General features: G+C 46.3%; 3 protein-coding genes across 26 annotated transcripts in view; 1 reads left to right on the top strand and 2 right to left on the bottom strand.

Annotated features, from left to right (window-relative positions):
• Positions 1-15973, bottom strand: part of SEC31A (SEC31 homolog A, COPII coat complex component) — a 38404-nt gene extending 22431 nt beyond the window's left edge. For 13 of the 19 annotated variants that reach the window (XM_056490235.1, XM_056490236.1, XM_056490238.1 and 10 more), the window contains exons 1-15: positions 15852-15973; positions 15412-15650; positions 14790-14872; positions 14146-14269; positions 11854-12052; positions 10690-10785; positions 9025-9165; positions 8121-8263; positions 7083-7182; positions 5723-5884; positions 5395-5547; positions 3769-4002; positions 3135-3209; positions 1048-1098; positions 176-253 (exon numbers count right to left, since the gene is read on the bottom strand). In XM_056490235.1, the coding sequence (XP_056346210.1) occupies positions 176-253; positions 1048-1098; positions 3135-3209; positions 3769-4002; positions 5395-5547; positions 5723-5884; positions 7083-7182; positions 8121-8263; positions 9025-9165; positions 10690-10785; positions 11854-12052; positions 14146-14269; positions 14790-14868 (1635 nt within the window). In that variant the 5' untranslated portion in view covers positions 14869-14872; positions 15412-15650; positions 15852-15973. The remainder of the gene's footprint in view (positions 1-175; positions 254-1047; positions 1099-3134; positions 3210-3768; positions 4003-5394; positions 5548-5722; positions 5885-7082; positions 7183-8120; positions 8264-9024; positions 9166-10689; positions 10786-11853; positions 12053-14145; positions 14270-14789; positions 14873-15411; positions 15651-15851) is intronic. The other 6 variants (XM_056490241.1, XM_056490245.1, XM_056490248.1 and 3 more) reach the window with 1 other exon arrangement.
• Positions 15974-15983: 10 nt separating this feature from the next.
• THAP9 (THAP domain containing 9) lies at positions 15984-20626 on the top strand. Of its 2 annotated transcripts, none has more exons than XM_056490257.1 (5): positions 15984-16300; positions 16373-16568; positions 16652-16913; positions 17145-17295; positions 17611-20626. In XM_056490257.1, exons 1-5 carry the CDS (start codon positions 16110-16112, stop codon positions 19520-19522), a joined length of 2712 nt encoding a protein of 903 aa, XP_056346232.1. In that variant the 5' UTR covers positions 15984-16109; the 3' UTR covers positions 19523-20626. The 2 variants fall into 2 exon arrangements, with proteins under 2 accessions (XP_056346232.1, XP_056346231.1); XM_056490256.1 differs by having other exon boundaries at positions 17142-17295.
• A 368-nt stretch (positions 20627-20994) lies between these two features.
• LIN54 (lin-54 DREAM MuvB core complex component) overlaps positions 20995-27612 on the bottom strand; it is a 38804-nt gene continuing 32186 nt past the window's right edge. For all 5 annotated transcript variants that reach the window (XM_056490258.1, XM_056490259.1, XM_056490261.1 and 2 more), the window contains 4 exons: positions 25373-25475; positions 25042-25179; positions 24133-24335; positions 20995-23803 (listed from right to left, as the gene is read on the bottom strand). In XM_056490258.1, coding sequence (XP_056346233.1) covers positions 23602-23803; positions 24133-24335; positions 25042-25179; positions 25373-25475 — 646 coding nt within the window. In that variant the 3' untranslated portion in view covers positions 20995-23601. The remainder of the gene's footprint in view (positions 23804-24132; positions 24336-25041; positions 25180-25372; positions 25476-27612) is intronic.

The following is a 27612-nucleotide window of genomic DNA, read 5'->3' as shown; positions in this document are numbered from 1 at the left end:
GCCTGAAGCAGATGAAAAAAATCTTAACAAGACTCCAGTTTTACCATTATAAGTAATTTTTCCTATTTCTGTATACCCTCAGCAGCAGGAAAAGCCAACAAAATGAAATGCTATTAAAATGAACAAAGTAAATACAGGGAAGGTCAGCAGGGTTAGTCTAGAGGGCAAGAGATACCTCTCCCAAGAATTGTTCCTCTGTAGTCTGGCCTTCATCCCCCTTGTTTGGCACAGATCCATCAGATTCTGCAGGAGCCTTCAGCAGAAAGAAGATGCCATAAAAATCCACCAGCAAAAGAAGCAGAAATACTTTGCACTGCAGAGTACAGTCACCTTTCCACCAACCAACAGTTAGAACCAGACTGAAAATCACAGAAATGCATTGGCAATATATGCTTGAGCATCATAAACAGGGTACAGGCCCTATTTCCTTGCTCTCTGTCATTACACAGTACCTTGTGCTGTTTTCACCTTAGCTCCCTCAAAACATGCAACAAAAGCTTTCTTCCCCACGAGGCAGCTACAGATGACTGTCTGTGGCACAAAAGCACTGCAGTCCTGCTGTAGATTTAGGCCACTGCAATTACAGTGGGCAGTGCCTGAACTGTAGTTACCACTCTTGCAGGAAAAGTTACAGGACCACACTCTCAGTCGTGCTTCCTTTAAAGCCTGATGAAGGTGCTGTTCTTGAAATCAGGTGCCAGGCAGGAAGGCTCTGCCCTATCTCATAGGCAGCACAAAGTGCCACAGTGAGCAAGGCAAGGGCAGCAGCAAGGAAAGGTGGAGGGACACCAACGAGACCCCATATTAAAACCTGTGACTGAGAGCCCTTCATTGGAAAAGGAGGGGAACATCTGAGTGGAAAAGAACTGGTTGACTTTTTTAAAAATAATACCTTCATCCTACTTAACCTAGGAACTTGCCACATGCTGGATTATTTGTAATTTACTTTGGGACAGCTATCAAGTGGAAAGAAAAATGATTCTTACTTTAAAAACTACCATGGCATTATAAAACTAACCACAGAGTTACATACATGACTTTGCTTACCTCTCCCAAGATACCATCTGCAAGACCTTCTTTATTCAGAGCAGATGTAATCTAGAAAACACCAAAGTTTTAAGTAAGTACCCTTTTAAAGAGGCACCAAATTATCAGATTGCAAAACTGGCACACATAGCTACTATGTTGCTTGCACAACAGTTAACATGCAATTAAACATTTTAAAAATAAAACTAAAGCCATTTCCTTTTACAGGCTGATGACTGATTTACTGTTAAGATCCCTGAACCCCAAGCCCTGATGGAAACAACAGCTGCCCTATGCCTTTAAACCTTTAATTGTTAACTCAAGGGCCTCAAACCTCACTAGAGCTGCTGGAAACCATAGGAATAAAAGCAATATCATAACATTAAAGACAAAACCCTCTGTCTGCTCTGGTCAGGGAAAATAAAGCAGTGACAATGCTTGTGGAACAGAGAGCCTGTCAGGAAGCTGTGGGTTCAAGTACACCATGCACTTGGCTGTGGGCTAGGATTTTCCAGGGTAAAAAAAAGAGTTAAAAAGCCCAGCTTCTACTGCTTGGCAAAGCAAACCATGACTCCAGCTTCAATTAGGGCTCTCAAAACCAGCAATTTTATGTATAGAGTTTCTGTATTATTTCGGCATCAGGGAGCCTGGGTTTCACGTTGCTCCTAAAATTATCTACTGCTTTTAGTATTGTAGGCTTTATTTTACCCTTGTAGGCTGGTTTGTGTAAAGAGCTGAGTTCAAATTGCTGGAGACAGTTTTCTCTTTCTTTTTTAATCACTGGTTTACAATAAAAATGAGAAATCCAGGACTTGGCTTGCATGAGAATCACAGGTTTTAAGACTGTAACCCACCCTTCCCCACAGTCTTAGCAGCTTATTGAAGAAGCTGAGATCTGTGATCCCCATTTTTACTTCCCTAATGCCACCAGTAATGGGAAAACCAAGTTAGTGAGCTTTCCATCTGGGTATCACAAACTTTCAGATGAGCTGTACTGTACTGCTTCTTGACACTGAAAAAAAACATGGACTCAACTTCTATGTGGAATGTCTCCAAAAACAGCTACACAGAAATAGGACCATGTAGTTCCTCTCATTTGTTCCCTAAATACTGAACTGATGGGATAGGCCCAGCATTCCAGGCCACCCAGTTCAGCTGTGCTCATTTTCCCAACTTCTCCCCATGCACAGGGCATAGCAAACCCAGAGCAAAAGCAAGCAGTGGGCTTTAATCTCATGAGGCCACTCTGCAGAACCATTACCAAATTTCAACTGGATTTTCTAATTGAGAGCTGCTTTTCAAATACAGGATTACCCTTGCTGTGCTTGCCTTTGCACAAATATTTAGAAGCTGAGGACAAACTGTTATCAAAGCCATGATTTTTTTTCCATAACCATATTAATTTTGCCTTGAAGGACATTAAATATGTGAGCACGACACTTTAATGGAGCCAATCTATGAAAATAAAACATTAGTTTGATATAATGAAAATGAGTTAAATGCTAAAATCCACTGAAACAGAACTGAAGAAATACTAGAGAGTTCCTGGGTAGATGACTGAATACAAGAGCCAAAAGGCACAGCAAGTAACTCCCTCTAACACTGAGTAAAAAATCTTCCAACTGGGAAGAAAGGTCTATAATGATGTGCAAATTGCTTCCTGGTAATACAAATTCTGCTTCTCCAAGTGTAACCACATTTGACGTTTGGGCTTTTTTTTTTTCTTTAAAAAACGACTGCTGTCTCCCACAAACAAAAAAGACTAACCCAGGTTTTCCTAGTTAATGAAAACTGCTTACATGTTCTTCAACCAGAAAGCCTAAAATTGGATTCCATTCCACAATGCTCCAGTAGAAGGATGTCAAATAGCAAAGTTACATGAATAGCCTGAGTCAATAAATATCAAAGCTTCTTGATAAGTGAGAATTTCACATCAGCAAGGGACAGTCAGATGCAGACACACCTCTGAAGTCTGCTGCCTGATCTGACATTTCCACTGAATATCCAGATGGCAAGAACACAACTAACGAAAAAATCCCACAGAGCAAACTCTTTTCTGTAAGAATTCTGAAATTACTCTGAAATTATCTCACATATTGCACATTTACCTTGTTCCTCAGATCATCCTTCTTGTATCCTAAGAGCTCCAGGTATTTAACACGAGAATCTTCTTCGAAGTTCACCTTTAAAAAATTAAAGACTATATTGCAATTGACAATTTTTCATTTTCTCCCTTACTGGCAACAAATGACCCAGTGAGATTTAGTGACTGAGTAGACTGAATGTAATAAAGAGAAATGTGACAATCTTCAGTGACCTGGGTACCTGAGCAGGTGGGTAAGGCTTCCATCTGGTTATTGTAGGTGAACAATCTGTTTATCTGCTTCATTTGGAAACCTCTAAATGCTTAGAGTGAGCAGTGAAAAGCCCATCTAAAGCTACCCCAAAGCTTCAATCCTTCTCACCAGCTCCCTGTACAAGTATGTGCTGACAGGGAACATCGAAAACCTCACCACCCACACCTTGGCTTTGCCACGACTCCTCACAAACCCTACAAACACCCCTGGTCCTGAGGAGCCCCCCTCTTCTGGTGGGCCCCCTCCAGTAACATGGCTCATGGGCACTATTCCCACAGCTTGCAGCTTTTGGTTCCCAGCACCTCTTCATCTAAATGTGCAGAAGGAACCACGTCCTGGCTTTCCCAGTCCGTGGGGAACTCATGAAGGGCTGTCCCCCTGTTACCTTTAGGAAGGCCCACACGTTCCTGTCAAAGTCAGCCAGGGCCATGTCAATTTTCTTCTGGCAGTAGCCGACAAAGCCCTCGGACTGCACAGCCTCCTGCAGCTGGTTGGAGCGGGCCAGGAACTCCTTCTCTGTGACAACCTGGCTCACGTAGACATGGGGATGCTGCTGCTGCTCCATGCCCGGCTGCTGTGCAGACTTGGAATTCTCAAACGTCACCAGCTTGCCTCCAAACTGGAATTGAAGCACACATGCACTATGTGAACATACAAGTACACAGCAGGGAAGCACATAAGAAAATGTATTTTATGTAACAATATATATGATTACTGTCCAATAAATGAACACCCCTGACATCTGTTCATTTATTTGTTTTCCACACACCCCATACTTCTATGCAAGTAAGGAACTTGCTGGATAAGCAGGTTCATATTTAAAAGGATTTATAAGCACAGCCATTCCTGTGCCTGTTTTGTTTCTCAGACAAAAGACAGACCAGAAACTGAGAGCTAGAACTGTGGGTCTATACAGTACCAAGCATCAGTGAGTATCTCATGATATTGCAATGCAATTGCCAAAGAAACCTATGCATAATTAAGTAAATGCTCAAGCATGATGTCTGCCCTGTTCTTCCCATGCTGTTTAGCAGTTGAAACTCTACTGAGAGATAGGCAGTAAGCTGTGACAACATTTGAAGAGGTAACATCAACACCAAAAAATAATTAGAAGGGGCTTATGATATTATTTCATTCTATAGGTCAAAGTTAATTGACATGGGCCAGTCCAGTAAAACCTGCGTTAAAAAAAAAAGGAAAAGCCTAGCCAGGGAAAAGAAACAGGACCTGGCTCCTAGGAAACCAGGACAAATAAGGGAATAAACAACATCATAAAATGACACATCAGTCAGTGGCTAGGCAACATCACTTCTCTTTGACAGGAGAAAATTGCATTTAATTTGTGCATCAGATCATGAATAAGAAGACATATGATGCTGAAAATTGAAAAGTATTGCCGCAGAGAAATCAAATTCAAATGGACAGGCTAAAATCTCCAGAAGCTCCCAAATATATGGCCTGTGGTTTTAGAAAATAAACCAAAAGTGGAGTCAAGGAGCAGACGACTGCAAAAAGCAGAGCTTGCCATCCTCTCAGCTGACTCCTCTGCAAATCAACCAGCATGCAGGAAGCCAGCCTTGTGCTGCTACAGTAACTCCTGCTACCTTGATCAAAGCTAACCTGAGCTTTCTCCACCACATTGACTCACATGAGTGCAGTTTGAAGCTATTAAGTTTCAGATACTTGCCCAGTTCGGTCTCATCCCTCCATTCCATTTCCCCCAATGTGTATTTATTTACTCTAAAGCAAGCACTGTGCAGAAACAACAGCAAAGCCCTAATGCCAAAACACAAGCAAACATCTCAGTCTTCTTCCCAAGCATTTGGTCACGCTTTTGCTGTCCCCAGTGCCCTGTCTGGAAGCTGCCCCAAGCATCTCCCAGTATGATGACAGGAAGATCTCCCAAGGTGAAGCACCACACTGAATTCCCCCTTCCCAAGGAGTTTAGCAGGTGCCAGCACTATCTCCCTACCTGCCTGGCCAACCCTGCCCATCCCTGTCTCCTCCTTACCGAGAAGGACGCTCCCATGGGTCGCCGGATCCACTTGGGTGGGTTCTTCAGAGGCAGCACCACGCTCTGTGGGGCAGTCTGCTGGGGGAGCTGCAGGGGAGGCAGGGGCTGGCCTGTGCCAAATGGATCGAGGTTCCCAAAAGATGAGGAGAGCTTTGATAACACAAGGGGGGAAAAACAGAAGTGACATTTCTCTAATAAATTCAACATTTATTTGTGCTGAAGTGCTACTCCTGCAAGCAGGGCTGCAGACAGCCACTGAAGACCTCCTTCTTTTGTTCCCCCCACCCCTTTCTGTCCCTATTGTTAGCTGAACAGTTTACAATACCTGGTCAACCTGCTTCTGCCTCAAGCCGTCGGCGCTGCCGCCCATGATGGAGTAGACGCTGATGCGCCCGTCGAAGGAGGCTGCAGACAGCACAGCAGGGTTCCTCGGGCACCACTGGATATCAAAGCACCACTGCGTGTTCGTGGGCAGCTCGTACAGCACCTGGGGAGCAAAACCAAGCCAACACATCAGAGCTTTCATGGAGCACCCTGCCTGACAGCAACAATCTTGTGTGCCCTGAGACTGGTCTGCTCTTCCTGCTGCCCAGCAGCCTCCATACACACTAACAGTGGGCAAAGCCTGATGATCTCCAAACAGCAATTATCACACACCATTGCTTCATCTCCTCCTCCCCCCTTTAAATCTTCTGTTTAATCCACAAATGGTGCAGGTGGGCTATGTCTGTGCTGAGAATGTGAGCTGTTGACATTCACACTAGCTTATTTAGAGCTGATTTAGGTATCCCCACATACTACACGGAGGAAGTCTGTTTTCCCAGGAAAACTGAAAAGGTAAAACTTGCACCCTGGGCAGAGAGCCTCTTGTGCCCTGGAACAGACAAGCCCCCCTTACAGCAGACATTTAACTCTAAACCAGGAGAAACTCAAAGAACAAAATGCAAGCTCACAGCAAATGCTGTCTCCCAAGGAACTTTTTTTTTATTTTTAATAAAAAGATGCAGCATGATTCAACCACATGTTAAAACTTTGTAACAGCTCATGATCCAGCTCAGATAACTCATCTACCTCTGTAGGGCTTTTGCACTTTTGGGCCAATGTCTGAATTTCAAGAACACTTCCCACTCCACAATTATTGCCCACTGGAGGCAAGGAGTCCTCCAGCATGTCTGAAGCCTTTCTCCTAGTCTAAGGACAAACATTGTCTGAAAAACAGATCTGCATTCTCTTTCAAAAGCATCCCCAGGCCCAAAAGGGTGGGGTGGGAACACATTTGAGTGGCTCTCCCTGATCTGCCACTACTATGGCAACCTACAAAAATGTTCCCATCTGAATGAAGTTCTTACAGAAGGAAAAAGGCAATTGCAACAATGATCCAGCCACACTGGACCCAAAACAAAAGAGTAGGAAGTATACACACAGTTTAAGTGAATCCATTTCCATCTCTTATAACGAACAGGGACATCACTACTCAGTAAGAGAGAAGCGGCAAGGATGAATGTGTAATATTGACAACACCAGGAAGGAATCCTGCACCACCAGAACAAGCTCAGAAGACATAAATAGCAAATAAGATAGGGAGCAACATCCCACAGAAGTATCATTGCTAGGAACACGTGCTTTGCATGTGCCACCTCTGGATAGACAGTTTTGGGTTTTTTATAGTGCTGTGCATACAATACCTCGCCTGTGTTAGGGTTGGAGCAGAGGATTTTAGCATCCTTCCCACAGCTAAGTAGCAGCTCTGGATCTGCCATACTCCAAGCAATGGCCAATATGCCCCTGCATGAAAAGCCACAGCAAAAAAAAAAAAAAGCTTAATGTAAATGCAAAATGGTGATAAATAAAGCATATTTAGAAGTTCAGCATCCCACATCAAAATGCTCTTTCCACCCCTTCCTCTTAAAGGAGGGGAAATTTTTCAATGTTATCAGGCCTTGTTTTGTTGAAATAGATGTTTTCTATCTTCTGCATGAAAAGGTATAAAGATGCAACCACTGTATCTGAAAATTAAATGCAACAGTCGTATAGGAGAACCTGGGCATTAGTAACAATATGGTTTGTTTGCCTGCAGTGTCACTAACATCCAGTGTGCAAACCCATAAGTAAGATCAGTGACTAAGAAACTTTTCAGCTTTTTTTTAGCAAGACATTCAAGTCTGCAGAACCCACTGGTAGTAGTTTTGGTAGAAGTCACAAGACTTCTCTCTCTTCTTAAATCAAGCATGGGATTTGAGCAATAAGGAAAGTTTCACCAATAAGGGAAAAGGGACAAGAATTTAAGAAAAATCACCCACTATACCCAAAATTAAGGCATTTAGGGGACTGAGTGGCACAGAAGTTGTGCAAATCCACACATGTGCCTGGGTGCACCTTTATTCAGCCAAAATCAATGACTCCTAATTCTTTTTTCCTTAGCTTCCTCTTCCTAAAAAACTCAGAAACAAGCTAGTAGCTTCACTGTTTCAGCAGTCTGGTGGGTTTGTTTATTTATTTAATTTTGCAGCTTGTTTCCTTCAGAGTACCAAGTTCCAAAAAGGCGGGTCTTTCAAGGCACAGGGCTGGCTGATCAGCAAGCCAGCCTACAGCACTGCCTGCTGCTGAAACTGCCACCACCAGAGCCTTCCTTCACAGGGAAGGGCAGAAGTGAGATGTACAAACCAGGACAGTCACCAACAGCACAACACCACGGAGCACTCCACGCTGTGTAAGACTCGTACCTTGTGTGACTTTCTAGAACACGAAGAGGTGAGGAGGCAAATCTTAGGTCCCACATCTGAATAACAGGCAGCCTGTCGTCCTCTGAGGCCAAAACCATCTGGGTGGCAACTTCAGGGTGCCATGCCAAGCCTGAGCAGTGCATCTGAGGGGCAACATTGGGCCAGAGCATCACATAACTGAGCAGTGCTCAAGGAAAAAGAGAACCAGACCAAATATGTCTATGTGCATGGTAAAACACTGCTGCAAGGGAATTTGCAGCTGTGTTTCCAGGCATTATTTCTGACTGCATTCAGACTGGGATATTCTCCTTACCATCCCAGAATGAAGACAGTCTACTGTGTTGCAACACAGAGTAGGCAACAAACACGGAAAACACTGAAAATTACACAGCTTATCAAAATAATAATACAGTGAGGAAAGAGCTACTTCACAACCACCCATTTATAAGTTTCATTTTTAACTCTTGCTGTATCTTTGGGGTTTGTAGCAATATTCTATTTAAATAATATAAATTTATACAAATATGTCACTCTCCAGGAGCTGAACAGGCTTTTTTACATTTACACTGCCTAAAAAGTTGGCATGCTGGTTGTAACTATAGGAGGCAATGTAATCTGCTCAATGCCATACTTCTCTGTGGCAAAAATCAATAAAAATCTTTCTGTGCTAGCCCCAAACAGATCAATAAGTGCTTTTTCAAAATTAAATCACCACTCTGATAGGACATCTGAGTGCCTTGCCTTGCTTCAGTCTGCATCCAGCTATTTTAATTTATAATGCTGACAATTCCTCTTGCATAAATATCCTCTCAAGAGGAAACTGGGCCAGGCCCCATTATCTCTGTCACATAAGAAGGGGTGCCATGACCCAGCCCTACCCCAGCAGCTGCAGGAGAGAACTCACCCTGTTGTTGTGGTCACTGACTTTGATGATGGGCTCATTCTTCCTGAGATCCCACACGGTGGCCCGGCCACTGGGGCTGGCAGATGCCAGGATGTGCTGGACTTGCCTGTTCCATGCAATGCAGCTGATGTCCTCCAGAGGCTGCCACACACACAACAGCCTGTCACAACCCCACCACACTGCAGACTCAAATCCTGCTATTTTCAGCACTTGCTAAGTGAGAAACCTGCAAGGAGAGTGCCCCGTGTACTGGGGGCTCTGGCTTCCTTTCTACACATGCTGTAATGTACAATACCTAAAACACTGATTTATAAGCTGCCAGAATTTCTCTGTGAAGTTATTTTCTTCTTTACAGCCCTACACACTAGTCATTAAAACAAGACTAAGCAAAACTGTCCTCAAGAACAGAAAATTATTCTATGAAAGTATATCCAAACATATGAACTACTCTTTTGTCTTGGACTATTAGGTTTTTATTTAGGAAAAAAAAAAGGCTTGCTTGGAGAAATTCCATGGGTTTTTCTTATCCCCCCATGCTTATTTTTAGACCAAAAATTAGAAGCAGTATTAACCCAGATCTTGTTGCCCTATTATTGCTAGTTACCATTATGCATATGGACTAAAAGATATCCTAGCCTGAAAAAAATCACTATTAGACATAAAAAGTCTCTTACAGGGATCTCTAAGGTGAACATCCTCTCAAATGCCTACATGTAAATGACTTGAACTAGGCAAAGTAACCAAACCCCAGAGTTTAAACTAAAAATCTTTAAACTGAAGATTACTTCTCACCCCACATGCACTTTCTTGTCTCCAAATTATCATGCAGTAATAAACCCATTTTCCAGTAATCATGAACTTCTGTGGAATTTTGTAACAGCAACAGAAGCGTATTTGCATTGAAACAACTTCCTCCCATTCTTTCACTTCCTTCACAAGACAAAATGACCAAAGAGTATTGTTTTTCCCCACAGATCATCTTTAAGAGACACAGGCTAAACATTGGACCTTGAATATAGAAATCAAACCACTCCCAAACCCACCAAGGTAACTGCAAAACCTACTGTCTCATCATCTGACTTCTCAGTAGCTGATTTTTATCTTTCTCCTATTTTTCTCTGTGTACTTTCACCATCTTCAGATTTGTGCATACAGTGAAACATGCAGAGAAAGACTAAAAGACATGTAATGGTTATGCTATTTGAAAAGGAGAGACTCTGCTTGTTGCTTGATAAACATTTCTCAAAGATTAAGGGAACACTACAGCTTTCCCTGGCCAAATACAACTTCTTAATAAAAAATTGCCACATGAAGACATGGCTGGCTTGTGCAGCAAGCCAAAACTGCAAATTTGTTATGGATAAAGAAGACAGCATGCCCAGGGCTGCTGCAGGGGAAGCAGAGCACACCACTCACTGCATGAACCTGTGCACACCTCACTTAGAGGCACAGCCAGGACACTGCCCTCCAGGGTCTACAAAAACAGCAGCATCAAGTCACCCTTGTATGCAGCTACTACCCAAGTTAGACTTCAAGAGGCTTCCCCCACACTCCATGCCCTTGAGACTGCTTTAAAACTGCAAATTTCCATGAGCTCTCACTTAACTGCCATGCATCTTTTTCATGAGTCAGCTCTGGAGAATTTAATAAACACAAATCTGATACCTGCGTCTTGACTCCTGGTGTCATTGGTGTGGCAAAGTTGTTCAAGTCCCAGATATAGATCTCAGATTCATTAGCACCAGAGGCCACCAGATTAGTCTGTAAGAAACATTAATAGACATTAAGAGTATTTTCAGCATCAGCTTTCCCAGTCTTAGCTGCTGGAAGGCACCAGATCTGCAGGACTCTGCAAATGCCCCTGTCAGCTCAGGATATAGGAAAAGATACAGGGCAAAGAGTGACAGGGCAGAGGAGGAAGCAGTGCTGCAGTTATGGCAACCACAGAGCTTTGCTCCAGACAGTGTGGCATTCCTGCCCTGCCCACAGTGAGTGCAGCCACACAGAGCACTGCACCTGAGATGCCAAAGTCCAGGCAGGGCAACATGAGCCAAGGGCACCAAGTGCCCTTTGGTCACATTTTGTGGCTGATGACAGGCAAGTCCTGAGTTCATAACAGGCAGAAAGGGATAGAAAGCAATTCAGAGAGGATATAATGAACACAGCACAGCCTTGCTGGAGGCAAGTGTGCAGGGACAGAAGTGTTATTTAAGAAACAAATCCAGCTGAATTCTCACACAGCTGGTGGCAACAAGGAAAAACCAACACACTGTATCTAGAAGGAAGTAAGTGTTCATTGGTGATGTGGGAAGGATTGTCAGCTTTGAGAGCCCTTCTGCTAAAGAGGCCACATGGCTGTGTTTCCTTGCTGCCTCCTTTTTCCAAACAATCACACTTAGAGGCCTTGAAGGTGGATTCCACCCAATCCCCAAAGAAGACACCTGAAAACTGATCTCACCAGAAACATGAATGAGAGCACATAATTCCTTCCTGTGTGACTGGCACAGTGCACAGAAGGTAAGAGAAGAGACTGACTAAAAACACCCTGAAGGGCACCTCTACTTCACACATAAGCAGAGCTATAAAGATCAACTAAATTGACAAGGTAAACTGATGAGGGGAAGGAAGAACAAAGACACCTCAGGCACTTTCATTTCCCATCCTGAAATGCCAGTAATGGGACAGGTTTTTTTTTACTAAATACAAACAAACACTCAAACACCAAATGCTTTTCAGGGGAGGGGAAGCAGCAGAAACATCTGAGGTTACAAGTTAAGATAGGCCACTCCTCTACTGAAGGTATGTTAAGAGGAAAGCAGAAACACCAACCTGGAACATGTTGACATCGAGCGCTCTCACTGGTCCCGTGTGCTTGTCTTTCTGGGCTATTATTACCTCAGCCTCTCCATCTAAGATTTTGGCTGTGTCATACAGAATGACATTTCCATTTTCACCCCCAGCAATCAGGACTCCAGACACTCTGTCCCCTGAGGTCATGCTGTGAGGGCCCCAGATCAGCTTGTGGTACCTGTAAGACACAGAGGGCCCCACAGTCTTAGAATCATTCACAACCAGCTCCCGGTAGGTTGATACATCCCATTTTTTCTCACTCTAGGTAAAGCCAGAGAAAAGCATTGCCTGCATTTCTCCCAAAGGACAAGTCTCTGTACAACCCCTCCCATCAGGAATGTATGCTTCCATTCTGCCCATTAACAAGAGGCACAACATGCACAACCAATAACCCATGAACTGAAAACATCTCCCATCTCCTGGCTGCAGAATCAGGTAAGTGCTCTCAACCACGCACAGGAGTAATCAAAGTAGGGGCTGTAAGCCCAACCAGCCACAGTCTGGAAAGAAACCTCTGCTATCTGGAAGCAGCTTCATACAGGACAAGAAAAAGGTGAAGCTAGAAAAGTTTTATACCCTTTTCTACAGCTGTGCTTTTGGATGTGTAAGTGTTTTGTCTGCCATACCAGGAACTCAGCAAGATTAGTCAACATCACAGACATCTCTTGGACCACAGCCTGTTTTCAGGCTAACTCAAGAGGAATCAAACATACTTTGAGAAATTAAGAACACTATTGTGTCCATCTATAAATACCCAAATTACCTTCAACTCAATTAACTTTCTGCATAAGCAAAACAGCATTCCTGTGCACTTAGGCATGCGAAGAATATGTTCTACATAAAATGACAAAGCTACCTATCAGCTCTTATGCAAGCAGAAAGCAAACCCCACATTGACTGGAAGGTGACAAGGAGATACCTTAGCATTCACTGTAATATTGCTCATCTCTTTGTTACCTCCAGGAAATCTTCAAGCAATTTCTTTAAACCACAGCAACTTTACCATGCTAAGATAGATACTGCAGAAAGCTACCCAAAGAGCATATGCTGGGAGAGAAATACCACAGCCAGGTGTTCAGGCTCCCAGTGCTGAGATTACAGCAGAAGTTCACAAAGAATGAAGCTACAAATGGAAATTAGTCTGATATCAGACAGACCCATTCCTGGGTATGATTTTTATGCTTCTGCACCTAACTATGGAAGTTTACAAGAAACTAAGTGACTGACAGAGTTGTCCAGGTGCCACTCGCAAGACTGAACAGGACTTAACTCAAAATGAAGGCAGGGAACAGTGAGGAACAAAACTAAAAAAATTAACTGTTCATATAGTTCTCTCTTGCCCTTTACTCTTTCCAAGATAAATCATCGTTCTATAAAAGCAGTGCAAAACTTTCCTTGGAGGGCAATTAAGGATGTATCTTTCATGGGTCTAATCACCTGGACATTTTCATTTGCCACAAACTAAAATACAGCCTGATTATACTCTGCTATCTAATCTTTAAAACAAACAAACAACCCTCAACCTCCTTTTTAATCATTTTCTGGGGCAAAGTCGAATTCTCGTGCTGCTGGTCAAAGGAGTTACTTTCCAAGGAGCAATGCATCCTGGCTATAAAGAGTGCTCCTACAAATTCAGTAAGCAAATGGCAAGTCTTGAATCTCAGCCACAGTTAAAACAAGGTAGAAGAACTAAACTCAAAGATCCAACACTGCCTCCTGCTCTGAGCAGGTCAGTAAGACATGCTGGGCATTTAAAAAGGGATTGTGGCTGTTTCAGCTCTGCCAGAGAGCTGCTATGAGTGCTGCTGAGATGGAAACTGGATGCTCTGATGCTAACAATATTTGTCTGGATAAGCACGTGGTAAGGAACTAACAGCTAAGTGGAGCTATGCAGCCAGAAATCTGGCTTCCCAGCTGTAGGAATACACACAACAGGAGTCCCCCTGAAATGTCTAAACACAAACAAGATGGTGCAATATGAAAAGCTATATTTTCACAATGTCACATTTTCTTCTGTTCTTTTGTGAATCCCAAAGGCTTCCTGAGATAAAGGGTCCATGCATATATTCAAAAATCTTCTGTTTATATCAAAGCATAAGATGCTTGCTTGGAGTCCAAGCTTACCACCACACAATACCAATTGCACACTTGTCTTCATCTTTCAGTGCTGAACTTCTGCTTCTCTCCTCAACAAGTGCAGGCAAAGCACATGAAGTGACACTTCCACACAAACCACATGTAACAGTCCCATACTCTCCCAACACTGCCTACCTATGTGAGGAGGAGAACGTGGCACAGCTCTTCATATCCAGTGAAGGGTCTGCTAAGTCCAGCTCAAATATTTCTAGAGAAGCACTTGTACTGAAGGTTGCATCCAGCTGCTGAGCTGATGTACCTGTGAGGAAGCATGTCTGGCAGTGAGAAAGCCACAACACACGGAGCAGTAACTGCAAATGCAGTACAAGGGGAAAAAAACATCATTCTTTCAAAAAGGATCCTGAGATGGGGTCAGGCTTCTGTTACTATTACTTAGCTATAGTCCCACACAACTCTCCTCCCCATGGCTCTCCCTTCGGGTGTTTCCTAATGAGTATGAACAGGAAAAGCTTTGGACAAGTACCTCTCCCTGATGATGCACAGAACACGATTAAAGTTACAAAGGAGCCACAAGTAACTAGTGCTTAGGATTGGTGTCACCTTTCCCTGGCAGCAAGAGAAGGATGCTTGCTGTCACTTGCAGAATGCAAAGCATGTTTTTATCAACACAGTGCAAGAATTCCACTCAAAGCCCCACAACACATACCCCACTGCAGCCCTCAGGACACAGCTTTCTCCAGCTGTAAGTTCTACAGCTTCAATCATAGCCCCTTCATGGCAGCCAGCACACACAGCACGTGCTTTCCAAAAAAACTCACCTGTGGCCAGGTAAATGGGGTGCTGCTGGGCAGGGCTCCATGCCTGCATGGCAGTACGGTCTATTTCCTTCAGCTTCATTTTGCTGAAAAGTAAGAGCAAGAAGGGCGATGCTGAAATGGTGCATGACGAGATTCCACTGCCACGGATTCGGGAGCAGCATCAGGATTCGGCAGAAGCGGTTAAGGAGGAGCTGCTTTCCTAAAGATATCCCACAGACAGGCACCCAAGCCATCCCCCCAGAGGAGACCAGGGGGAGGGGAGGAATAACTCTCCATTGGCAGAGCAACATTGACACGTAGAGGAAACTGACGGGCGCCGAGCATAACACAGGAAAACGTGGGCAAAGCTCCGACAGCGGTGAAAACCGCTCTTCTAACAGCACCAAGGCATCGAGTACCTTACAGCAGCTTCCTGCCTTAACCCACGAAACAAACCCAGCCCGGGAAGACCCTCCCCAGACCGTGCCGCCGGACACCCTCAGCAGCTCCTTTCTGGGTGCTATTCCAGTCCCTCAGGGCTCCCCCCGGCCTGGCCAGCGCGACCGTCACCCTCGCCCCGCTCCCGAAGAGAACCGGAGGAAAAGAGCCGCAAAGAAGAGGATTCCGCCGTGCCTGCCCTCACCTCGGCGTCCCCGGCGCTCAGCCGTGCCCGGACCGCTCCAACGTGGCAGCCCCGGCGCCGCCTCCCGGCCGCCACCGCCTTCCGGGCGCGCCCCGCGGCTTCCGGGCGGCGGCACGGGCCGCGCCCGCCCTCACGGCGAGCGGCGGGAACCGCGGGGTGGTGGTGGTGGGAGGGGGTGTGTGTGGGGATGGGCAGCCGCCTCCGTCCGCGCGTGTCCTCCGTGTCAGCAACCATCGGCCCTGGGGAAGAGGGAGACTGGTTAGGGGCGCCGGGACCGGGGGGAGCGCGGGGGCCGCGGTGCCGCCTGTCCTCAGCTCAAGGGCAGTAATCATGGCGTGCTCATGATGTGAACAGCAGTGAGGCTCATCACGGGACAGGGGCCACCCCAGGGCGGGGGAACAGCCCGAGGGAGCTCAGCCGGCTTCCACGGCCGGACCCACCTCCTCACGGCAGCCGGGGCGCAGCTCCGCTGCCGCCTCCCGCCGCCGCGGGGCTCCGCGGCCGCTCTGCGGGCACACGCCGTGCGCGGGGCGGGCGCTGCCCGGGCCGCATGGCGAGGCCCAGCGGGTCACAGCGGGAGAGGCGGCGGGCGCAGCCGGCCCCGCTATAAATAGGGGCCGGAGGCGCGGCTCCCATTGGCGCTGAGGATCGCCGCTCCCGGTTGGCTCGGCGCGCTCCCGGTCCCGCCGCCGCGCCCAATGGGGCCGCGGTCCGCCGGGCCAATGGCGAGGCTGCGGGCGGGCGGTGGCGGCCAATGGGCGGGCCCGCCGTGGCGCGGGCGCGGCGGCGGCGGCACGCGCGGGGCCGCCATGACGCGGAGCTGCTCCGCGCTGGGCTGCACCGCCCGCGACACCGGGCGGAGCCGCGAGCGCGGCATCTCCTTCCACCAGTGAGTGCGCCCGCCCGCCCGCCGTCCCTCCGGCCCTTCAGCCCTCCATCCCGCCGTCTCCCTCTGCCGCAGGTTCCCGGTGGACGCCGCGCAGCGCCGCGAGTGGATCCGCGCCGTGAACCGCGTGGACCCGCGCAGCCGCCGCGCGTGGCGGCCCGGCCCCGGCGCCATCCTCTGCTCCCGCCACTTCGCCGAAGGGGACTTCGAGCGCTACGGGCTGCGGCGGAAGCTGCGCCGGGGGGCCGTGCCCTCCCGCTTCCTCCCCTCGGTGCGGGCGGGTACCGGGCGCGCTCCCCGCTCCTCCGGGGGTTCCGCCGTGCGCCGTGACCGCCCCTTTCCTTCCCCCGCCAGGAGCCGCCGGGCGCCGGCCGCAGGAGGAGCGGGACTCCGGTGAAGCAGCCGCTGCCCAGCCCTCCCGCCGGGGACCACAACTACAGCCTGCAGGGCCAGCGGGCCGAGCCGCGGGCCCCGCCGGAGCAGCAGCAGCCGCCCGCCGCCGGGACACGCGGCCCCGCGCAGAGGCGCAGGACCGTGCCGAGCATCCTCAGGGAGCTGGCGGAGAAGCGGCAGCTTCCTGAGGAAATCGTGAGTTCGCTGCAGGCGCAGTTTTCAGGTACTGCTGAGGCAGAGTGCACTCCCTCTCCCCGGTTTCGTGTCTTTGCTCAACCCGTGCCGAGGGAGAGGCGAGGCACAGTGGTGTCATTGCTGAGCCCTGCACTTCACGCAAGACTTATTCCAGACGCCGCGCTGTTGCCTTGCATTCTGCAGTGCATTTGAGTCATGCATCCCAATGTTTGCAGTAATTTGTTTCGCTAAAGTTGACCTTTTGTGCTTTCTTAAGCAGATTTGCCTCGAGAGTTGCACAGCTGGAGGCAGATGGCAGACTACTCACCAGAAATGAGGCAATTTGCTTGTCTTCTCCATCTCTACCATATTAAGGCCTACGATTACCTACGGAAGATTCTTCCCCTCCCTCATCCTTACAGCCTGACCAAGCAAGTTTTTATTTATTCATTCATTACTTTCCAGGTACTTGTGTAGAAATAGGTGTTAGAGATCTGTCCTCAAGCTGCTTTGTTACTTCCCTGCATGGTCAGTGCCTTCCTTGGCTTCCCACTTGTAGGATGAGAGGGAAGAAACTCAGACTATGCATGAAGGAAAGCAGGGCTGCCTTCTTTCCCTGCATGTCTCAGCCTGCTCTGCAGCTCAGGGCATGGCTGACCACGTCCTAACTGGTAAAAAGTGCTGCCTATTGCTTCAACTTTTCCAGAATCACGTCTCCTACTCACATCCTCCCTCTTTGTTTCCAGCTGGCTGTGTAACAACGAGGCTGCTGCAGGCTTCAGCAGTGAGGTTTTTCTCCAGCTTCAGGAAAAGGTGGAGAGAGGGGATCAGGCCTACCGCTCCTGCGCCGTGCTGGTGCAGGACGTGTCCCTGCAGAAGCAGCAGGAGTGGGACCCACAGAGCAGGCGGCTGACGGGCTTTGTGGACTTGGGAGCAGGCGTGCTTGATGCTGACGAAGCTCCGCTGGCGTCGGAAGCGATAATCCTCATGGCAGTCGGCGTCTCGAGCTCTTGGACAGCCCCCCTTGGCTATTTCTTGGTCAACAGCACGTCCGGCCACTTCCTTGCTCAGCTCCTTCGTCAGGCCATCAATAAGCTGAACAACGTTGGGATTGTGGTCCTGGCTGTGACATCAGGTGCCTGTGCTCGCGGTGCTGAGACTGCCAGGGCTTTGGGGATCAGGATGGATCCCAGAAGGCTTCAGTGCATTTTCCAGCATCCACCCGGTTCTGCTCACAGCATCGCGTACTTCTTGGACATTTGTCACGCCCTCCTGCTGATAAGGAATGCTCTGCAGTGCTTCCAGAAGGTAGAGTGGCTCGGTGACGCCGTGTGCTGGCAGCACGTGGTGGAGCTGGCAGCCTTGCGGGAGCAGAGGCTGCTGGAGCTGTGCAGTCCTGAGTCAGGCAGGGCTGGCACTAACGGGAGTTTCCACCTGAAGGTCAACCCTGCTACCCTGCTGTTCAGCGAGGGTGTTGCTGAGGCACTGGAGCACCTCCAGAAGCTGGGCCTGGCCTCATTTCAGAACTGCAGCGGGACTGTCAAGTTTGTGCGTCTGATGAGCTCTCTGTGTGATGTATTTTGTGGAAAGGAGCCTTTGCTAGCTGGAAATCACACCAAAATAAGCAACCTCCTCGATGAGGCCAAGAGCTGCTTTGTCAACTTAACAGACTCTGCAGGGAGATACATTATTAAGAGCAAACGCAAACTGGGATTTCTGAGCTTCTTGCTCAATGCTGAAAGCCTCAGGTGGCTTTCCTCCAACTACACATGTCCAGAAGGCACTCCTTCCTACCTCCACACACATGCCTTCAGCCTGGACCCCCTGGAGCAGTTTCTCAGGGCCCTCCAGCAAGCCTGTGGCAGCAGTGGCAGCCCCACCTGCGCCATGTTCCAGGCTGCTTACCACAAGCTGCTGGGCAGCTGCAGCCTGGCACCCCACTCACCACACAGCAGTGGCAATGCCAGCCCCCAGGACGTGTCCCTGCCTCAGAGGAGAGCTCCGACTCTGGGCAGCATTCGTGCCCAGTATCACCCAGCTCCTGGGAGGACTGTGGCCCCAGAGTACCCCTACAGTGCAGGCCTGCTTTTGCCCAGCTGTGCCTTGAGCAATGCCCTGACAGATCTGTCGCTGTACGCTCAGAGCCTCGCCTGCACTGCTGGCTGGGTGGCTGAGCAGCTGGCCTTGGACTTGCACTGTGAGGCTTGTCTTGCCTCTCTGTTTGAGGCAGATGACAGCAGGCTAAGATGCAAGTCAGTGCTCTACATAAAAAAGTTGGGTGGCGTGAGTCTGCCCTCAGCCAGTGTGCACCACATAACAAGCATTTCAGAACAAGTCCTAAACCAATATGGCAAAGTAGAAGGTGCCAGCAAAAATACCAAGCTGTGGCATTTGTCTCTAGAACAGAAAGTCTTCCAGGAGCTTCTGGGAGAAAGACCCCTCTTTCCCACCCTCACAAACCACTTATTTGAGAGGGAGCTGAGCATCGACAACCACTACACAGCCTTAGTAAGGGAAATAACACGGTATTATCTAAACATAAGAACAAACCCTCTCCAACACCTGAATTTGAAATACCCTTGCAAAAGGCACAAATTGAAGAGACTGAAGGGAAAGCATTTGTTTCCATCACCACTGGGTGGCTGTCAGTCAAGTTAAACTTACACATGGTCTAACTGAGTACTCTGGTTCCAAGGATGGCTATTCTTTGCTGAGGCTTAGTGCTGGACAGATCTAGGCAACATGTGAGGTAAAACTAGTGTTGATAAGCAGTGTTTTGGGCCACTGCAAATTCCCTAACCAGAGTTTAACTGAGCAAAGCAAGGAAGTTTATCCGATCCCCTGTTCCTTCTAGCAATCCTGCAAAAGCAGCCACAAAGTATTTCATGAAACTTGTGTGGCAGATCAGGATGAGCAATGGTTGCTCGTGGTGCCTGGGGCAGTCGTAGGAGACTCTGCACTGTCCCTGGAAGTGCTGGGTGGCTTTAGTGCTGTGAGTGCTCTTGCCAGAAGAAAACTGGGATTGCAGGAGAATCACATGCACTGGCACTTTGATTTCACCACAGATGTGCTTTATAAAAGCTGGGGGCAAGAAAGCTTGTAGAGCTTCTACTTAAATAGGAAAATAAAGATGCGAGAAGAAGGTCAGCTTTTCAACATGTCTCATCAAGCAGCTAAAGATGCTGGTCAAGTCTTGATCCTCTAGCTCAGTGCTGAGCCTGAGACCTGATTGTTGTGTCCAGTGGCACCCAGAAGCACCAATACCCTCCTCCAGGGGCAGGAATACATGGCTGTGCTGCAGCAGGGCAAGCATCATGGCCCCATCCTCCCAGGGCTGGCCTGTGTCCTGCAGCCCAGGGCACAAGTGCCACCAAGTAGGACAGGCTTCTTCAGTTAGTTCATTTCCATGTAAAGGAAGCTGCCTCCAGTGCTTTGCCTGGAATAGCAAAGTTTGACAGAACTGTTCCTTTACCATGTAGAACAAGAGTTGCATCCATAGAGATGGAAGGCAACTAATTCCCACAAAACCTGCTGTTCAGTCACTTTCTAGATGCAGAATGGAGCTGGGATGAAAAACGTTGATCTGATGATCTAGGGCAATAATAACATTAAAGGTACCATTCTGCATACCAGTGACTTGACAAAAAGTGTCCCTGGTTGGTTTGGGTTTCTCTTATTTCCCTTAGTTCTGCTGCACTCAATCCCTCAAGCTCTGCTTTGAGAGCAGCAACACCAGAGAAATTCATACAATCACTGCTGGGAGGAACAAATTAGAACCTCTGGGCTTTTTTCCCCCAATCCAAATATCTATGCAAAAAACCATGTTGAAGCCATCACTGTCATGGAGCCATTCCAAGAAACACTGCAGGAAACTATTCCTTCCCTCTATGTGATTTTTGGGACAACTGGCAAAATGCTGCTGAAATCCCAGTGGCAGATTGGTTGCAATTATGTAATACTGGAACTGCATTGCCTCCACCTCCAGCTCTAAGATGAATAGTTATGAACTGTGCCATGGATTGCTGTGCATGACAGCACACCAATAACCAAGGGATATTTATTTATCTCTGCTAGCATTTGGTCTCACACTGAAAATCCAAGTCAGTACTTGCATCAGAAGTGGACCTAGTATTAACAATTTATTTTGGTATTTCAGTAACAAACCTTCTGCATATATTTGTCAGTGCTGAAGCAAAGGAGTGCAAAAAATCATATTTACAGAATAGTATAAATGTTTATTTTTTGTGATTTATCTGACTGTTTTATTTGTACAATATAGAAAAGTGTATTCTTTGAATAGGTCTTGTAAATATAAATTTAATTTTCTACTTTTGGATGTAAACAGAACTATAAAATGAACCCTTGCCCCATTCCCAATTATTTTTTTATGTAACTGGATGAACTTGACTGTTAATTTTGTCCAGCAGTTTGATGCAAATGGCTAAGGAAGTACAAAAACCAATTAATACACTCTACACCAGGGAGAAGGGAGAGAGGAATCCAAGCTTAATATTTGAGAAAGCTTGTTCAAAACAAAATAGAAGAACTAAGAGCATTTGATTGCACCTTCAAAGTCTTTACAAGCAAAATATTCTCCAGCAATGCCATCATACATAATTACAACTGTAATCTAAATTTCACACGTGCTTTTGCACACTGTATATAAATACACATCACAAAAGGTGCAATTTAGAGTAAGACACTGAATATATACAAAATTAACACAGATTGAATTCTAAACAAAAGGCATATTGCAATCTGTTTTAAAAATAACGTAAGTAGGTATTACTTTATTCACTTACACTAATTTACATTTATACAAATTTTACTGGACAGACTATATTAGGTCACTAGAAGGGAACGGAATATCTGCACTATCTACAGGTAAAGTTACTGCACTGATTTTTTAGTAAATGCATGTCCTAATCATGAAAAAATGTGGCATTTACTTACACAAGAGGTGGATTCCCTTTTCAGAGATTTGCACAGACACTGCCATTTATGCTCAGGGAGATGTCCTTAGCAGACAGAGCCCTTCAGACAGTGACTGGCAGGTCAGACCTGGTCTGTGAGCCCACCACTGCTGCTGGCTGCTCCCGGGCATTTCAAAGAGGCACCAGAGAAGGGTCAAGGGCCTTCTGCTCAGTGCACAGGGCTGGGAGGTGAAGCATCCTCCCTCCCTATTGCCTCCACACACACAGGCACATATTTCTGCTGCTGGTGTGCCTTGCCCCTACCTCTCTCCAGACTTGCTAGAAAACCTGGAGAAAGAGCTCTGCTGCATTTCTCTGTATTTACAGTTTTAAAGAAGGAATACAAAATCCCTTTTGGAAAAAATGTAGCTAGTTCAGGTTGCAGTGAGACAGGTAATAAAAATGCCTGTGATTAAACATGGTTAATGGATGTTCATGACAGGTAAGTAACCCACCAGGTTAATTCTGCCAATGTGTTCCACTATCAAAAATGTGATATGAGATTGCCTGTAAAAAATACTGAAGAAAATCCCCTGCCTTACCCTATACCCAGCTATAACTGATTGCCCCTCATTTAGTGTAAAAGGATCTGTGTCTGTTTTTGTAGCAATCCTGATTCTGTGCTAGTACTTTCTCTGATCACAGCTCTCACAATTATTCTTAACAACTGTAAAAGAGTCCTTATGCCAAGTAAATTGCCAACATGGAAAGAAGCAGCATCCTGAATACCCATAGCCAGGCTGAACATGATCCCTACCTGCATTTGCAAGTCCATTCAGATGCAGATTGTCATCTCCCATGACTTCAGCTTCTCAGACCTAGACACTTTTCCAGGGTTACAGCTTGATCCTAGAAAACAATGGACTACACAGCCCTACCACCAGTGAGGGATTGGGCTGCTGCAGACCTCTGAAAGACCAAGCTTCACCTAAACAACAGCATCAATCTGCTGCACACTTAGGAAACACCATGCTGGCAGACAGTCTGGCATTGTGGTGTGGCTGCTCTTCCTCACTTCTGAGGACAGGCCACTGTCCTAGCCTTCAAGTTCCAGCTCAAAAAACACCTGAGCTCTCTGCTCCATTCCTATCAAAAATTCCCCGTAATGCCATTCACCTCTACACTCCGTGGGCCCTGCTCCAGAAACATTCTCCATTACTTGCTCAATGCTACATCTGCAAGCAACCTCTCTGTATTATTGCCTATGTATCTCACAGTGCTCCTTGCACTTAAGGGACATGCTGTGTCAGGTCCTACATACAAGTACTACCTTCCATTTAGGTGCTTATTTATACACACTTCCTTTCAGAATTATCTTGGATACACTTGTACCTCCATATTACAGGCCTGTCAGCAAAAGCATGACCTGGTTGTTGACATCACCTGTGTTTTCCTGTATGCACAGTGATGCAAATCCATACACTGTAAATAATATATATTATAATAATTTATATATGCCCTTCAGACAATTATTCTGGGGGAAAGGGGAGAACACATCTAATTTTTAAGAAACCCAGGGTAAAAGCTGTACATTGGGAAGAAGAACTGACCTTTAGGTATTGTCTTATGTAGAAGAGGATTTAGCTAAGATTTAAAAGGTTCTACATCCTGTTATAAAAGAATTTCTTGTTTCAATCTTACATGGGTCAATTTACAACAAGCACCAAATTAACAAATATTATTAAATCCTTTATGCTAAACCAAAGTGTCCCTGTGCCTTAAGTGTTCTGTTCAGTCCGCTTGGTTGTGGCTCATGTGCATGAGTCAGCAGTTCATGGCACAAGGGTCACATTTGGACTTCCCTGCAGAGCTGATAACCCTCATCAGGCAGCGCCCAAACTCCTCCAGGATCATGCGCTCTGCTGCAGCTTTGGACTTGCCCGTCTTCTCCGCCTGCTCCGCCTGTGCCAGGAGGCATTCACAGGTGGCATCGGCCACCTCCTTGGTGACAAATGTAAAGGGCAGCCTGAAACAGAGAAACACCCACTTAGGGTCTGCAAAAACACACAAGGCACCTAACTCCATGGCTGGCAATCTTTGAGTCTGAGGACTGATGAGATTTCATCTGTCCCATTGCTTCCAAGAGCCTTCAGATAGCGGATAAGCCTCAATTAAGAGTCAAAATAACTGGTGGGTCAGAATCCCTACTGTTACAGGAACAAACTTCCATTCATCTGACTGCTCCCACCTCTACAGCTTACACAGACAAAGCTCAGAGATGACAGGGACATAGCTGTCACACCCATCAAAAACCTGCATTAGGAACTCCTCAAAGAAGGTGCAGCATTGACTTACTTCCCACCACCACTGCTGAGTGCTGGTGTTGGCCGTGTCAGCAAGTCTGAGATCTGGGAAGATAACTTGGTCTTTGCAGCAGTCTGCTGCTGGACCCTGACCTCTGCAGCATCTGCTAAATGCATCAATGTCTTTCGTTCCGGGCTTTCTTCAAAATTTTTACAGCCAATGCATTTGCATATGGAAGAACACATGATTTTTGCCTGAAAGAAACAAACAAAACATAAGAAACCTGTTGCAAGTTTGACTTCCCTTATGAGAAACCACAACAAAAAGGAAACCTTATTTTAATCTCTTACCAATTAGCCACTAGAACAAACTCCCAAGTAGTAGTCTTCTCCCTAAATTCTTACCTCAAGTTGAGATGTCTTCCCAGAATATATACTTGAATCAAATCACAGAGCATAGAATATAAATTAGTGGTTTCCCACTCATCATTTTCTTCATCAGCCTCCAGTTTCCAGTGGAATTTAGACAGCTGAGTTTTGAGAGAGGTCAGTCTACACTGTCTCTACATCCACAGACTGATCAGTTAGCAGATGAAGTAACAACAACTTTTGCTTTTGAATTCCACAGACACATTCTATCCCACAGATGCTGTGAGATGCTGCTTCAACTCCTCCTAGGGACTTGGTGCAGTAGATTTCTTTAGGAAATGGTGCTATTCAGTAAAGAACAAATCCAAGCCTAAGTTCAAAGTTGCTAAATTGTTTAAAATTAAAGTTACAGAACAGTAGTGAACAGTTTTTCTTTGTGCAAACTGCTAGGAGAAGAAGTAACATTATAAGAATGGAAACAATTAGAAGAGAAAACATTATAGCAATAAAAGGAAGAGACAAAGCAAATGAGAGAAGTCACTACTCTAAAGGGAAAAAGCTACTATTTTTCACATGAGATAATGCTTCATACCTCATAACACTCGCAGTAGTTTTTGAGACATCCCGAGCGTTTACAGTTACACCCTTTGCTGTGCCTCCGATCCGATTCTCCCTCCTTTCCTTTCCCTATCTTGGGCTTGAAGGCTTCAGGGTTTCTGTCCAGGCAGGCCTGTCAATGCAGACCCAAAGGGTCAGTCATTGCATGCAGGGAGCAGAATTTAGAGGTGCAATAAAAGGACTTAAGCCTTGCACATGTGAGAGATGATCAGGGCACTATACACCCACTCTGCCCCGCTCTGGAGCTTTGGAAAAAAGCAGCTGAACGACTGTGATCCCAGGGGGCATGGGAAGAGGCCCCTCACCTTTATTGCTTTTTGCCTATCGTTCTCATGGTCCAGGTTGTTATAACAATTTGTACAGTTGCAGTTATTGCAGAATTCACCGTTTGCAAAACAGTCACAGTACCTGAAACAGAAGATGCAGAAGGCATTTGTAAACATGACCATTACAATGGTGTGTCAGAACTGACTCACACACTGCAGGAGCAGAGGTTCCTACTCTGGCACCAATGTGGGTAATGCTCAACTCCACACATACAAGTGGCACCAGCCTCACTGCAGAGCCAAAATCCACTAGTGCAGGCCTAGCTGCTGTCTAAAGACACAGCTGGAGCTCCAGGGTGTCCACCTGAGCTCATCACATAGCACAGGTCCCCCAAGCAGCAAGAGAAGCAAATTTTCTGAGAGTGACTCTCAGGTCACCCATATTTTGAGGGCCAGTCTGCTGCAGCCATCTCACAGCCAGCTCCTGACCCAGTCAGTCCAAGTCAGCCCTCAGGAGCCCTCATACAGCCAAAACAAAAGGCAAGCAACTGGAGTGACAATTAACAGGCAAACTAACCCACAACAAGGAGCTTTTTTTGGTTAGTTTTGCCCTTAAGCTGGGATGGAAGAAGAGAAAATGAATAACAATTGGTACATCTGGGAGGCTTTGAAGCACAGGTAACCAGGGGAAACATCTGAATGAGGTTACAGCTGACTTTAAAAAGGAACAAATGTATAAGCAAATATACGAACAAAAAGCAGCAAAACATGGACAGGGAAAGCCAATCACATTGCCATGCCTCATGTACCTCTGGTGCCTCCCATCAATCACAATGTCTCACCAATCCACAGATTCACAGATCTGATACATGGAAATACTGCATTCATCCCCAGCTCAAACATGGCTTTAGGCCACAACAAACTCTGACATGTTTCAAGGCTTCCAGGGCCACCTCCAGCTAATAGCCAAAAACTGCTGATCCTCTTCATTTGCTTTTTAAAGCCTGTTGGAAGTGTATGGCCATTTTTTGGTGCCTAAACCCATTGCTAAACTGGCTTTCTGTGGCTTGCCCAGCCTAGCACTACATTAACTAGATTAGGGCTGCCCTGGAGCCCACTGTAATCCATCATCAAGTTGAAATGGATTTTGGGGATTTTTAACATCTTGAATGACCCCAGGGACAAACTAAATTAAAGGCTTCTACAACCTCTCATAGCTCTCCTGTATTTTTTTTTTTAAATTCAGTGGTAGAATAGTCCTATGAACAGTGCCAGCATCAATCCAGAATGTAAGTGAGCAAATAATTTAACTGAGGAGACTTCTTAGTAGAATAAGAAGTATGCCTACCTTGTACAAGCATTTGGAAAAAAATAAGTTACCCTCTAGACAGAAAAAAAAGTTTTACTAGTGAGAAAGCACCTGTGCCAGAGTGAATTAACCATTTGCTCTGCACCAATGCCCAGAACACATAACATCAGTGATTTACAAGAACAGTTTGTGTCTTAACAGCATTCTGAAGGCATGAAGTATTCCCAGTGATGCCATTAGTCCACCAGAATTTCTAGAGCATATTCAGGCACCAAACCCTAAACCTCTACATATCTAGCGTACATTGGGTGCTGTGAGGTCAGTCATGTATGTAAAATATCTGAAAAACAGCTACACACCTTCCTGCTATCCAACAGACAAGTCTGAGACTGGGAAACACAGGGCACACCTCCCTATACAGAGGTGGGGTGCACTACACAAAAAGACACCCAAGCTTAAGAGTTTAAACACACTTAATTTGGATTCAGATGCCATTGCATCACTTCCCCTTCAAGTACCACACCCCTGATTTCCTCTTAATTGTCTAAGATTCAGGGAACCACAGATTAACTTCAGCATCTCCTCCCATTCCTGTCCCAAAAATATCAGTAAACTGACTTTGCCTCAAGATGAAGAAACTCTCCTCCAAACTCTTCTCCTCCAAATGCTTTTGTATCAAATTCTTACAAATACATGAAATGAAACAGCAAACTATCTCATGGACAAACAAGAGGCAGACCTATTAGTGAAGAATCACTTGTCTATTCAACCCTTTTATCAAATATACACAGCCCAATTTTTCTGAAGTATTTGATCTGGCATGGTATTACTGAAGCACTTCACCAAAGTATAGTAAATGCCCATGAATGATACCATGAGATACCATTTCACTCATGGTACCAACAAGGCAATCAGAGCAGCTGAGTGGAACTTGCCCCACCATGCAATAAGGTACATGATGCAAAATTAG

Source organism: Oenanthe melanoleuca, chromosome 4, assembly GCF_029582105.1.
Source record: "Oenanthe melanoleuca isolate GR-GAL-2019-014 chromosome 4, OMel1.0, whole genome shotgun sequence".
Classification (NCBI taxonomy): Eukaryota; Metazoa; Chordata; class Aves; order Passeriformes; family Muscicapidae; genus Oenanthe; species Oenanthe melanoleuca.
Note: the sequence above shows the minus strand (reverse complement) of the source record. Positions and strands in the feature narration are given on the sequence as shown.